The sequence below is a fragment of the Oryx dammah genome, unplaced genomic scaffold (assembly GCF_014754425.2).
Source record: "Oryx dammah isolate SB20612 unplaced genomic scaffold, SCBI_Odam_1.1 HiC_scaffold_1, whole genome shotgun sequence".
NCBI classification, from domain to species: domain Eukaryota; kingdom Metazoa; phylum Chordata; class Mammalia; order Artiodactyla; family Bovidae; genus Oryx; species Oryx dammah.
Genome location: NW_024070185.1, coordinates 101,569,156 through 101,583,352, shown reverse-complemented (window position 1 = coordinate 101,583,352; position 14,197 = coordinate 101,569,156). Strand labels below are relative to the sequence as shown.

The 14,197-nt window shown below is 54.1% G+C and overlaps 1 protein-coding gene across 3 annotated transcripts in view; it reads right to left on the bottom strand.

The window, feature by feature from the left end:
* Positions 1-14,197, bottom strand: part of COL27A1 (collagen type XXVII alpha 1 chain) — a 149,661-nt gene that overhangs the window by 57,943 nt on the left and 77,521 nt on the right. For all 3 annotated transcript variants that reach the window (XR_005721023.1, XM_040239871.1, XM_040239881.1), the window contains 7 exons: positions 13,060-13,113; positions 12,177-12,230; positions 9,316-9,369; positions 9,113-9,166; positions 6,909-6,953; positions 5,500-5,553; positions 3,637-3,681 (listed from right to left, as the gene is read on the bottom strand). Coding sequence is in view for 2 of the 3 variants with exons in the window: in XM_040239871.1 (XP_040095805.1) it covers positions 3,637-3,681; positions 5,500-5,553; positions 6,909-6,953; positions 9,113-9,166; positions 9,316-9,369; positions 12,177-12,230; positions 13,060-13,113 (360 nt within the window). In the remaining variant the exon portion in view is untranslated. The remainder of the gene's footprint in view (positions 1-3,636; positions 3,682-5,499; positions 5,554-6,908; positions 6,954-9,112; positions 9,167-9,315; positions 9,370-12,176; positions 12,231-13,059; positions 13,114-14,197) is intronic.

Genomic DNA, 14,197 nt, shown 5'->3' with positions numbered 1-14,197 from the left:
TGGCACATGTAGGCACTCTATAAATGGTACTTCCCTCCCATCCTATTCTAATTTATTTTAAAAGGCCACGGGGTTAAGACAGAGGCCTGAGCTCCCCACAAGGGAGCAGTCAGACGTTTAGAGGACACTGAGTAAAGGGAATAAAAACTGCTCTGTTGAAAAGCCCCGGCTTGACTGGCCCAGAGAAACAGAAATTTCATAGGTACTTTAAATTTATGAGTTGTTGGGTCCTGAAAGGCAGGCAGGTCATAAACTTCAAATAAAAAGCCCCCCACCCTCCCGCCAAAATCTCAATGAATAAGGGCCCCATTCCCTGCCCCCACCCCAGAACACCCCCCCCTCCCCACCAGGAGCACTGTTCCAGAACATCCTGGCACCTTCTCCCATGGATGGAGCTGAGGCTGGTCCAGGGAAGCCTGCCCCTGAGGCCCAGGGCTTCCACCTGGCGGGGCTGGTGGAGCAGCAGCCCTGACAGCTGTGGGCACAGCTGGCTCCTCTTGGCTGGCATGGGGCAGGGGGCGGTATTGTCACCTACAGCAGACACTGCATGGGTGAGATCCGAGTCCCCTGGGCTGGGGAGCAAGCTGGCCTGTCCTCACACAGTCTACAGATAAAGGCCTGTTGTTGACTATGGGAGTTTTTCTCCCTCCCTCCCTGCTCTCATGACCTTCTGCTGGGTGCTGGGGGATGCAACTGGGAACCAGATAGTCATCGATGCTCTGCTGGACTAGACTTCTCAGGCTTAGGTGTCGAGATGCCTGGCTTCACCCTGGACAGAGCTTCTTAGAGGCAAGGCCCATGATTTGTAAATATCTGTGCACCCAGCACCTAGGACAGGGCCCAGCAGGCTGGCTGCACTCTGTTAAAGAAACTGCAAGGACTCAGAAGGTCAAGCGTTTTTAGTGTCTTCAGGGCAGGTCATGGGAATCCAGCAGGCCTGAGTGTCAACCTGGGCTCTGACAGTGACGGCACTCCCTGGGAGATCACGGTCTAAGTACTTCACTTTTCAGAGCCTTGGCTTCCTCACTTGCAAAATGGGGATAGTAGTACATACTGTCATAGGATTGCTAGGGAACTGCTGGGGATGGTATGGAAAGCGTTTGGCACACAGCCTGGTCCCTAACAGGTGCCTGATAAATGTAGCAGATAAGGAGGTCTTTCTACTCTTACCAGGGATCCTCTGATTCTGCCATGAATGGGAAAGGCCTGCTTCTTCCCACACGGGGAAGGGGTTGAGGGAACAGCAGGCTCAGCTCCAGGCCTGCCTCACAACTCAGAAAGGTCTCTGTCTTCCCTGCTCAGCTGACTGGGCAGCTGGCTGAGGTCTCTACTGAACAAGTGTGCCTGCGGTCGCCCCAGGCCAGGTTCCCACTCCTCCTGCCCATTACTTTGCTTACTTGGTCATCTAAGTTAAACCTCTGCGTGTGTGCGTGTGCGTGTGTGTCCTTGCTTAGTCACTCAGTCATGTCTGACTCTTTGTGACCCTTTGGACTGTAGCCCTCCAGGCTCGTCTGTCCATGGGATTCTCCAAGAATACTGGAGTGGGTTGCCATTTCCTCCTCCAGGGGATCTTTAACACCCAGGGACTGAACCCTCTTCTCCTGTTATCTCCTGTATGGCCGGTGGATTCTTTACCCACTGAGCCATTCCCCTCCCTAAATCCCAGACTTGTTAGTGTGGTTGAGGAGGATCCAGGGGTTCTCAATCTGGGGTCCCTGTAAGGCTCCATGGATGCATTTCAGGGGTCCATGAACTTGAGCAGGAAAAACTACAACTGTCATTTTCGCCAGCCTCTAGTTGAAGCTGAGCACTTCCCTCAAACATGAGCTTAAGGCATGCAGGGAACATATCCACAGCACCGGTAACGGTCACAGATCTTTACACGTCACGTTACAGTCATTGCTGCAGAGAGCTCCAAATGTATCAGTGAGGCCGGTCACCACTTCAAAATTGAGGTCATTATCGGACCTGCCATTAGATCTCATTATTCAAGGCAAGAATAAAGAAGCATATGTTTGAGGAAAGTGAAAGTGAAGTCGCTCAGTCGTGTCCGACTCTTTGCGATCCCATGGACTGTAGTCTACTAGGCTTCTCTGTCCATGGGATTTTCCAGGCAAGAGTACTGGAGTAGATTGCCATTTCCTTCTCCAGGGGATCTTCCTGGCCCAGGGATCGAACCCAGGTCTCCTGCATTGCAGGCAGACGCTTTTACCCTCTGAGCCACGGGGGAAGGGAGATCACAATTTAACATACACATTTGTATTTCAATATAATTCATTTCGTTTGTAGTCTTTTGTTTTGTATTTTGTGCATTTAAAGAAGTTCTCTATTCTGAGATGGTTAGATAGCATCACCGACTCAATGGACATGAATCTGATCAAACCACGGTAGACAGTGAAGGACAGGGGAGCCTGGCGTGCTGCAGTCCAGAGTCGAACACAACTTAGTGACTGAACAACAAATTCTGAGAAGGGGTCTATGATCTTCTCCAGCCTGCCAAAGGGGTCTAAGGAACAAAATAAAAGGTTAGGACTCCAGGATAGAGGGATTTCAAAGGAGGCTTTGTGCTCTGCCATCCTAGGATTCCAAGTATCTATTTCCCAAGGGCCCTACCATGAGCATAACTATGAAATTAAATTTGCTGAACGTATTGCCTTTTTTTTCCAATCAGGAAATACATCCAGGCCACGGCAGCCCTTCCAAACTCCTGGGCTTCCCGCAGAATGCACTCGAATGACACTGGAAAGGTTTCAAAAATCCAGTCCTCCCCTGCTTTAATTCCTTTCTTCCCCCCAACAGATGTTGCAGGCCTGGTGAGGAAGCTCCTCGTGTGCGTGACTCTCAGCAGAGTCAAATTCTCAGCAGAGACAAATTCTTCTGGGTCCCCAGCATCATTCCCCTTCCAGCCTGAGGCAGCCCCTGGCTGGGTTCAGAGGATGGGGTCCTTCTTTAAAGGAGTGGATGAGACTGCTACCTTCTGGCCTGAACTACGAGCCCAGAGCTTATGCTTTCAGGAGGCGCCGGGCTGCAGAGGAGGGACTAAGGCCGGTCATCCACTCATCAGCCTCCAGTGCCAAGGGCCCTGGACCTCAACACTGAAGGTTATGTTTCTCCAACTTCCTTTTCAGTGATCATGTGCAACCTCCTCTCTGCTTCAGACCCTGGCCTGACTTCCAGCATAGCCAGAGCCACTGATGTGAGTTTTGTTTTCTTTATAATTTAGGGATGCCTGGACCGAGAGCCCTGGCACGCGACTCTGCTTCTCTGCTCTTCCGGCCCTCCCGTTATATGGAGCACGGGTGGTGACTGTGAAAGGGCTCTTCCACTTTGCACGTTCTGGGAACAAAGTCACGTAACGTCTTTTGGGCGAATGCCCCCAGAACATCTGCAGAGTCAGGCTGTGGGGAAGAACCGTGGGGACTGAGATTCATGGCTTTCTCATGCAGTGACCTCACCTCCCTGAGAGCCAGAGTTTGTCCATGTCAGTGAAGTGGGGAGATGAGCCGTTTAGGGTTAGATAACCCTAACCTGACCACTCCAGCTGGGGTTGGGGATGAATGAGCTCCATGTATGTGCTTCCCACAGCTAAGCCCTCAGTAAAGGGAGCCAGTAGGGTCTGAGATGGCGGTGACTCACCTGCTCGCCCACAGGCCCCGGCCGTCCAGCATCGCCTGGCTCGCCCTGCAGAGAAACAGAGGAGGGTCACTCGGGAATAGGTGGCAGGAGTCCAGGCCTGCCAGGAGACACCCAGGTTGACCGGCCTTAGTCCCCTCTGGTGGGGATGAACCAAGAAACTCAACTGCAGTCTGGCCTTGGAAACTCCAAACAAATGGTAGGGACAAGGGACGTTGGGACAAAACCTCCTCTGGCCCCAGGGATGACCCCAGTCATCATTCCCTTGGAGTGGCCCTGGGCAGGTTACCTGGCATGGGGTCTATATCTCATCTGGGACCCCCATCAACCCACGGCATTCAGCGGGAGATGCAAACTGAAGCTCACAGAGGTGAAGTGACCTGCTGAGGTCACACAGCGAGCTGGAAGTAGGGCTAGAGCTGGAACTTGGGTCTGACTGATGGAGATCCCGTGCTGCACCAGGGTGAGCCGGGAGCTGGGGAATCAGGGCCCTGGATTCTCAGAGCTCTGCCACCAGCTCACAAGTGACACAGAACGGTCTCGTCTCTGCTCTGGGCTCAGCGTCCCCACTCATAAATAAGGAAAACCGGACTCATTTGCCTGCGAGCTCTCACGTGCACTGTGACCCCCTGGACTGTAGCCCACCAGGCTCCTCTGTCCATGGGACTCTCCAGGCAAGAATACTGAAGTGGGGTGCCATTTCCTCCTCCAGGGGATCTTCCCAAGAATCAAACCCTCGTCTCTTACGACTCCTGCACTGACAGGCGGGTTCTTTCCCACTAGCGCCACCTGGGAAGTCCCCAAGCCCTCACACTGGTGGCCTTTCGAGACCTCGCCTGTCAGCTTCACCCCATGCTGGGGTGACTCCCACTCCTGCAGCCACGGCCGCCCTGGCAAGCAGAGCCGTGGGATAAATCTGCCCGGGGCCTCGTCACCGCTCCCACCACAGAAACCCAGCTGGTATCCGAGAGAGAAAGGCCCAGGCCTCAGAGGGCAGGACGTGGGCTCGGACCGGCCAGGAGTTGGGCTCACAAATGGATGGGGTTCACAGTGATCCCGGCTCAAACCTCAGGCTTGAGACCCCCAGAGGAGCCAGACAGACACAGACTCAGGGGCCATTTCTCCTGAGAGGAGGGTACTGGACGGCCTGGCCCCTCTAGTTCCACCCTAACCCTCTGTGTGTTTGCCCAGCTGTCAACTCGGCCCAGCGATCCCTGCCCAGGATGGCCAGGGAAATCCAGCCTTCAAAGGGAGTCCCTGCAAAGGCATTAAGCTGCCCATGTGTTGAGGAACATAATCTCCTACGGGGGCCAGTTCTTTTTCATTTTGATAACTTCCAAAAAACTGTTAATAAGTGAAATGCATATTTATGGGAGATGATGGGGAAAATACAGAAGCCCAGAGAGGGAAATGGAAATCTCTGATAATCCCACTACCCAGAGCTGACCCCCGTCCACATTCCAGCCTTTGCTCTGAGCCTTCGGGAACGCGGCTCGGCCAGCCCTGGCCACGGGCTCCCGCTGCGCTGTTCCACCGTGTGACCTGCTTCCCACGCGGCCACCATCACCCTGCACCACGCGGGCAACCTCCCACCTTGTCAGTCCTCCCAGCACGCCATCTTCGGTGGCTGCGCTGTGCCCCATGACTTGAACACTGGCCCCCTGATGGACACTGAGATTCTGTCCACGTTTTCCTGTCACCCATACACACTTTGTGATAAATGGAGACCATCTCCTCCGCTTTGCACAACAGGTCAGGGACTCAGGGGTCATCCTCGAGCCTCATCGGTTGGCTCCCCGTCTCTCTTCTCCTCCCCAGGTGTCCCCTTCTCCCCCTTCCCGCCACATCACTTCCAGGTCCCCTCACCTTCAAGCCATCCGGGCCAGGTCTTCCAGGAAACCCCTTCCTGCCAGGCTGACCCTGTAACAGGGAGAAGTGAGTGAGAGAAGCCAGGAGGGGTGGGGACACAGAGCCCCGAGGTCACCAGGCTGCCAGCTTCCTTGGGGAGTCAGGGAGAGTGGTCAGCTGTGTGACCTTGGGAAGCCTCCCCTCCCAGGCTGGCTTGTTTATTAACGGGAATGATGAAAACTGCTTTCAAGGAGTGAGGAAAAGGAAGGGACTGGAACAGAAGATAAAGGACACAGGGGCATGGAGAGTTTATGCCAGGAGTTCTCAAACTGTTGTGCCGGGGTCCTCTGGGGGACCCTGAGACCCTTTCACAGGAAATTCACAGGGTCAAAACTATTTTCATAAGAATATTAAGATGTCATCTGCCCATGTCACTCATTTTCATGAATGCAAGTGGAGTTTTCCAGAGACTACATGGCACGTGGTTTTATCCACAGATGGAACGCAGAGGCAGACTGGAGAATCCAGCTGACTCCTATTAGGCCAGACACTAAAGAGATTTGCAAAAAATGGTAAAACAATGCCACTCTTTTCATTAGATGATTTTTGTTTTGGAAAAAAATAGCTTTGGGAGGAGGGGTAAAACTATTATTTTTGTTAACATGAAAAGAGTTGGTTGTTAATCTTGAATGAATTGTTAAAAGCATTTAAAATTTCTTGGTTTTACGTACTCATGTCAATAGATGTAACCCATGTAAAGAAAAGCATTCAAGGTCCTCAATCATTTCCAAGGATGTCAAAAGGTCCCAAGACCAAAAATATCTACAAACTGCCAATTTATGCGATTGAGACTGCAGGTGGCTAGGCATACACCTTCTTTCTGGAAGACCACTTGAAGCAGTAGAGAGAAGTCAGATTCAGATTCCAAGGAGGGTATCCTGGCTTCCTGGCTGTGAGATTCTGGGATAAGCTTTTTACCTTTTTTTTATTTTATGGCTGTGACAGGTCTTAGTTGTGGCGTGCGGGCTTAGGTGCCCCTTGGCATCTTGGATTTCAGTTCCCTGACCAGGGATGGAACCCGTATCCCCTCCATAAGAAGGAGGATTCTTAACCACCGGATCACCAGGGAAGTTGCCTGGGCTATGCTCTTTGAGCCTGACGGCCTTGAATGATACTAAGAAAGGCAGTGCCTCTCTCAAGGGAGAATCAAATGAATGAAAATGGACGCAATGCACCTGCACACAGTAGGTGCACAGCAGCTTCTTGCTTCTTGTCTCTCTCCTCTGGGGTCTGTCCTCACCCCCACCTTGGCAGGCCCAGGGCTCTCATAGATGACTTCTCTCCAGAGCACCACTCAGATAATGCCCGCCTGCACACAGCTGGCTCAGTACCAACAAATCCCACACCCCCAGGCCAGCAACACTCACCTCCAAGCCAGGGACCCCTGGTGGCCCCATGGGTCCCTCATCTCCCTAGGGTCAGGAGACACGAGAGAGGAGAAAAAGGAGAAAGTTAATTCAGTGGGAGTCTTGGAGAACTTGACCTGTCAGGAGGGCAAGAGGTGGGCACAGGAGAGCCCTCCCTGGCTGAGAAATGGTACACCTGGGCCCCCTGCCTGGCCCCACCCAGGGCAGAGGCCTAGAGGCCAGACCACACGTGGGCTTCTGGGTGAATGGGGCTCCCCCGTCACGTGAATGTGGTCAGTCTGGGTTGGCAGTAGTGTTGGACAGGAAAGCCAAACCCTATCATATGCTGTTTGAGCAGAGCCCCAGACTGCAGCTCAAAGATACGGGCTCTGTTCCAAGCTCTGCCGTTTACTCGGTGGCAGACATTAGCCACACCATGCCTCAGTTTCCCCATCTGTAAAATGGTGCGGGACAGAGAGTATCATCTTAAACACTGATAAGTACCACTATGCTTGACCCTCCAAATTGTATGTCATTATTTTATAGTTAGGTTAATCATGTTCCCATGAGTTAAAGTTACTTGCTCAGTCGTGTCCAACTCTTGGCGAGCCCATGGACTATAGCTCGCCAGGCTCCTCTCTCCATGGGATTTCCCCAGCAAGAAAACTTGAATGGGTTGCCATTTCCTTCTCCAGGGGATCTTCCCAACCCAGGGATCGAACCCAAGTCTCCTGCATTGCAGGCAGACTCATAACTGTCTGAGCTACCAGGGAAGCCCCATTGCAAATGGGGACTTGCAAATGTAATTATCTTTTATTTTTTGTCTGGCTGTTGATTGTGAGAACTGATAAACATCTTTACTATTGTGATTATGTTTAAACAAACAAACAAAAAACCCACTGAGGAGTAACCTGCGTTCCTGGAGGACAGCCATGATCTCTCTTTTTTTTTTTTTTTGCCATGATCTCTTATTCTTTTTTGACACCACGACCCCCAGCATCACTCAGGATGGGTGTGCCCAGGGTCTAGTGGGTGTGTGGTTTGGGAAGGCAGGGAGGAGGGCCTGAGAGAGGGTAACAAATGGAGGCGTGAATGAATGGCCGAGTAGAGAGATGAACCAACGGAGATGTGAGCAAGTGGTGAGCATATTGAGAGTCTGCTTCAGTGATAATGTTGTAATGTGAGCGACAACGGGAGCACAGGCTGGTGCCATCTTTCCCTCCCACCCTCCTGCCCACTTCCCACCCATGGAGATGCCTCAGGCCCTCCCGCAGGCTCAGGGAGCTTCCAGACTAGCCCCTCTGGCATGCCAGGCCTAACCAAGAGGCCCCCTCCAGAGCCCACTGCCCCCCGCCCCAGCTTCCAGGAAAGCAGCCCCACGTGGCAGCTCACAGAGCCAGTGCTGGGACCCCGCCAGACCCAGAACCAGCCCGAGAAGGGATCCATGTCAGCCAGATGCCTGCCTGTGGTCGCGGTGAGTCGGGGCCTCCTGCACCCTCCCCCAGGGCTGCGTCATGGGAGCTCTGGGGCCTGAGCCAAGGTGTGCAGGGGAGGGCCTTGCACATGGGAAAAACCTGGGGCCAGCCCATGGGGTGGCCAACAGCCCTCCAGCTGGTGCTCCAACAGGCCCGAGGAAATCATCAATCCCCTTCACCATGGAAGAATCAGTAAGCAAATCTTCAGTCTGTCACTTACTAGCTGCATAAGTCATGTCATTCTCCCAGGAGGCCCCAGGCAGCCCCCAGGAGCCCAGAAGTTAAACAGCACGGGGTCCATGCCAGGAGCTTCGGGCTCAGTGGACTTGGGTTCGAATCCTGATGCTGCCTGCCACTAACCACAGGGAGCTGACATAGTCTACCCCCTTGAGAGTCAGGACCTCCCCTGAGCTGAGATGCCCTCCCTCCTATAGCAGCACCCGCAATAAACTGTGCTACTGTGAGAAGAAGCAGTGACGGTGGCTCTTAGAGAGGAAACCCCAGGGCAATGGCGTGGCCATGACGGGAGTGACCTGCCAGCCGGGCCAGGACAGATGAGAACCCTGGAAGGGTCACAGGGCAGAGCTAAAAGGATGAGCTGGAGGGCAAGCCTGAGGTGGCCCTGGGCTCTGTGTCTCCTGACCGAGGGCCCCTGAAACTTGGCTAAGGTCTCTAGGACCCAGGGGAGAGCAAGCTAGGGGCTGGGGTGGGGGGCGGGGATGGGTAGGAGGCAGGGTCAGATGGTCTCACCTCGGGCCCCAGCTGCCCACGGGGTCCTGGCAGGCCTCGAGCTCCAGGCTTACCCTGATGAGAGGGAACAGAGAGCGGGCTCAGAGGCGGCACCTCTGTCTCCACCACAGGCTGGCGAAACTCCCGCTGGCTTGGAATCAGGCCTGTGGTTTGCATAGAGCGGTCAGCCTCATCAGCTGGAGCTCTCCTGGGCAGGGACTCACCTTCACACCTTCTGGGCCATTGTCCCCGGGGGGGCCAATGTCTCCAGGGAATCCCTGAAAGGAAGCAGAGAGCTGGGGTCACCCAGAGGGACTACGTAGGGAAATGTGAAAACCATTGGTTTTGGAGGGGGACCGACCTGGGTCTCCATCTCATCCTGCAGGGGAGATGACCCTGGGCAGTTCAGTTATCATGGTTCTAAAACAAAGAATCAGCCCCTACACTTCAGAGAGGTGCTGAGAAAATGAGGCAGGACAGTGCAGGGAGAGCCTGGCATAGGAACTAGCACATGCAAGGCCATCTAATCCAGACCTTCCCAAGTCTTAGGCCTGGGGCAGCCAGGGCTTCACAGCTAGCCGTCTTCTGCTCCGAGGAGTGCCATCCTTTATTGCGGGGATCCTGTATATTCTGGGTTTGCTGTGACTTTGAAAGGCTAGAAAAGCACAGATCTATACGTATGAGCAACTATCGGAAGTAGAAATCCCCACTGTAACCTTGGACTCTGCCCCACACCACCATTAAAAGTTCACTGTTCCCAGGCCATTCCGACGGATGACTGCAGTGGAAGCTTCTTTGGGACATGGAGCAGAATCTCTTTCCTTCCCCAGCAGAAAGGACCAGACTTCTCTGTCCCTTCAACTGCCCCTAGTCAGGGGCCCCGGGGCCCTCAGTCTGGCTGCCTCCAACCACTTAGCTTCCATTGTTGGTGATCATTAGGATATCCGTGAACTGACCAGCAGAGTCGGTGTAAGAACACCCCCTCCCTTGTTTCAGGTATAATATCTCTGTTAATTCAGCCTAGAACCCCATTTGCTTTCAGGGCAGACCCACTACTCCCTCAGTTGCCTGCCAACCAGAAACCAAAGCCTTTGAATATGAGTCCCTAAAGCCAGGATGCTTCCCGACTTCACCTTAGTAAGTGGCTTTATTTTCTTCCTCTTTTGAGGTTTTGGTAACTCTCGTTAGATTCCAGCTCCACCATCCTCTCACCCTTCTCACTAGCGAAGGCAAGTCTGGTCTTCAATTTGGAGTTAACACAGGAAGCCAAAGACCCATGTCTCTTTCTTCAAATCGAGAGGCTCAAAGTCCCATTCTGCCACCAACTCACTGTGTGACCCCAGGCAGGTTTCTAAGCCTGTCTGGGCCCTGGCTTCTGCATCTCCAAAATGCTAACTATAAAAATCACCAAACAAGGCTGTTCTGAGGCTTGAAGAGAATAAGGTGAGTGCACCGCTGAATTTGGTATTTGGCATCTGGTAAGCACTCAATAAAAAATCTACAAGCCAAAGGGTTTTGGGTCCTGGGAAAACAAAGCTGCTTGGGGTGGGCCTGTCTCCAGGGAGAATTTGAAGGAGGCCAGGACGCTGATCAAATTCTGGTGTCACACAGATCAGACCCACTAATGAATGAAAGCGCTGATTCACTCCAGGGCTGGGGAATAGAAGCTGCACCCACGGTCTCAGAAAGGTGACAAAGACCCCGGAACGTGCTGACAGGCTCATCGGCTTCTGTCTTCAGCTAAGCAGAACCATCTTCTGGATGCTGAGTCCGCCAGTTCAAACAGAACCCAAAGATGGGGGAGGCAGACCCCAGAGCTGTCCAGGGACCCAAGAGGGAGCCAAAGGGCAAAATGAAGAACTTCTTTGCTACAAGTAGCAGGGCGACCCTGAGGAGGCCACCCCCACCCTGCTCAGTCACTCAGCCCCCTCCTCTGCAAAGGGTGGTTGTGACAGTGTCTCCCTCGCTGGCCGTGATGGCCGTTCAGCCATCTCCCATCCCGAAGATACAACGCAGCCTCCTGGCACGAGGCAGGGCTTAATAAAATGAGGGAGCCGGCTTTCCACCCGCACTGGCCAGACTGCTGGGAAACCCGGCCTCTCAGAGAAGTCTTTTTCCATAGTGACCAGGGGAAGGAATCAGGGCCATGGAAGAGAGGCCAAGTCCATTTGTCTAAAGATAGGACTGTGTCAAGGCCAAAGTCAACAGAGTGGAAAGCAGAACTTGTGGCTTTTAGGAAACACTCCTTCACCCATCCGGGCAATACCAGGAGTGATCTTTGGAAGGATGGACCAGACTTCTGTCTCCGAGACCTCAGGGATGTGCAAGACGCCAGGCCAGGGAGGTGTGACATAGGGGTGGGGTGGGGACTAGGGCTGACCTAGACCCCCTAAGATAGACGGCAGTCCCCAGCACTGCTCACCCTGTTCTCCAGAGCTGGTCCCTGTACTGGGGGCGAGGCATGGGGCGGGGGAGCGGGAAGAGGAGTTCAATCAGCTGCCCAGCTGCCTCGCTTTTTTGTACAGAAATGCCAGTGATGGACATTTAACATACCTGTGCTCATTATCACGTGTCAGAAACTCTCGGGTTCTACTGATTCAGCTGTAGTTACCATGTTAATTGCTTAATCTATCTGTCGTGACATCTCCATTCAAACACCAGAATCTTACTCTTGTTTCTTGCTCCCTGTACCTGTGAGCTCTGAGCCTTGCACCTCTCCAGGATGGCTATATGTAGCTGGAAAAGTTCCAGGGCTCAGAGTGGTAGAGAATGCGGGGAGCTCCCGTGAAGGGTCCAGGCAGCATAGCTTAGAGGGTTTTCCGGATGCTTCTTTCTGGGAACTGTAAAGGCAGCCATGGAGCTGGGGAGGGAGTCTGAAGCCAGCTGCTGCCCCACTGCCTTTGCAAGCCCCCAGTGAAGCCAGGAAACCAAGGAAGAAAAGGAAAGATTGATGCTCTAGGAATTTCTAATCCCATCTTTCAATTGCTATGTGACTTCAGGCAAGTCTCTCCCTGTCTCTGAGCTTTGGTTTCCCAAGGACGACACGCAGTAACAGTCAGACACAGAGAAATAGGGCATTAAATACCTCAGGTCCCGGGGGCCCAGGAAACCCAATGGATCCTTTGTCTCCAACTTTGCCCTGTGGAAGAGAAGAGATTGTAGGGGAGGCAGGGGTAAACGAGGGTCCACCTTTCCTGGATCCCTTGTATTAGGCCCCAGCCTGAGGATGGTTGGAAAATTCAGGAGAATACGAGTGAAATCTGCCCAGACAACTACAAGGAGTTACTGTTCAAGCCCCAACTCCTACTCTTCCTGGGCACCGGTTCCTGGGCAAGTCACTTCACCTTTGAACTTTACTTTCCCCATCTGTGAAATGGGAACAACAATTCTCTAACTCCTGGGGTTGTGGACAGTCTTTTGCACAGGAAGGATCTGATGCATATGCGATGGCGTGCTAAGTTGCTTCAGTCACATCCAACTTTTTGCGACCCTATGGACTGTAGCCCACCAGGCTCCTCTGTCCATGGGATTATCCAGGCAAGAATACTGGAGTGGGTTGCCATACCCTCCTCCAGGGGATCTTCTCGACCCAGGGATCGAACCCATGTCTCTTTAAATCTCCTGCACTGGCAGGCGGGTTCTTTACCACTAGCATCAATGGGAACATTCAATACATAAATGACATCCACTGCTATTGTTGATAACATTACTATTATTTACAAGACACTGGGAGCCCTGATTCTCACCAGAGCTCTGCCAATGCCTGATGCCTGGGTATGCTGCTGCCCTTCTGGGCCTCAGTGTCCTCATCTGTAAAAGGGGCAGATCTCCATTTCTACTCTGCTTTACGCGCCTCCCAGTGCTGCTGTGGGGGGAAATGAGGTCCTGGATGTGAAGGCATCTCTGGCCACATTCCATGACCATTTGGACACCATGAGCCTGAGGCTCTAGAAGCAGAAGGTACTCACCACAGGCCCTGGCTTCCCCCGTGCGCCGGGGAACCCTGGCAGGCCCTGGCTCCCCTGAAAAAGATGCAGCGCGAGCTGGGGTTAGCGACGCCCAGAAATGGCCAGATGGACAGCTGCTTGGTCACCCCGCTGGCCCAAGGCCTGGACAACACCCGCTTTTAGGGGGAGGATGAGCCCTCTGCTTGCAAGCTCCAGCTTGGCAGCCCTGTAGGCTGGGACCCGGGGACGCAAGGGTGAAACGGCAGCTCCTGTCCTCACAAGGTCATCCGGGACCCCGGGACCCCAGGGCCACTGAGCAGGCACTGCTGCTGCGCCTGTGATGCCTGGGCAAGTCTGGAGACTGGGGTCCAGCTGCAGAGGCAGCCAGGCCTGCGTGGCTCGCAACCCGGAGACATCGAGGCTGGGTCAGGACAGGCCAGCCAGGAGGGAGGGGAGAGGAAGAGGGAGAGCTGGCCAACATCTGGGCCTCGTTGACTGGCTGGGAGAACTCCAGATGTGGCCACATGGTGCCGGACACAGGCGAAGAGGAGCCGGCCTGGCAGGCAGCCTGGGATCCTCCGTCATCCTGGCCAGCCACTCACTCAGACGTATCTTTTTAAGTGTTCACCGTCCTGCGCAGGACCCTGACCTGAGCCCCTCCGGGCCAGCCGAGGGCCCTATTCTGGGGAACCTGCTGTCTGGCCATGGGCGGAGCACCAGTCCCCACGAGCCAGGGAAGAGATGTGCTGCTGCAGGTGAGAGGCACTCAGAGAGGGGCACAGCAATTTCCTGAGCAGGTAGAGAACACGGCATCCACGCAGAGCTCTGGGGTGGGGCTGGGCCGTGTCCAGATGGGGCAGAGGGTGTGCCCAGCGAGGTGGCTGCATGTGCCCACTTGGTGCAGTTAGGAGGTCAGTGGGGCTGGGGCTCAGGGCTGGAAGGGTGAGGGGCAGGAATGTCAGAGGGGCTTGCACGCTGGCGGCCCAAGTGCAGGGGCCAGGAGCTGGGACTCCACTCTGGGGCAGTGAGGAGCCGTGGATGAGCATGGAGCAGAGCTGGGCCCTCGGCACACTTTTGTGCCGGTGAGGAAGACAGGCTGGGAGGGACGTGGCTGGTTCTGGGAATACATCAGGAGGCCGCTGTGAAGTCCAGAGAAGAG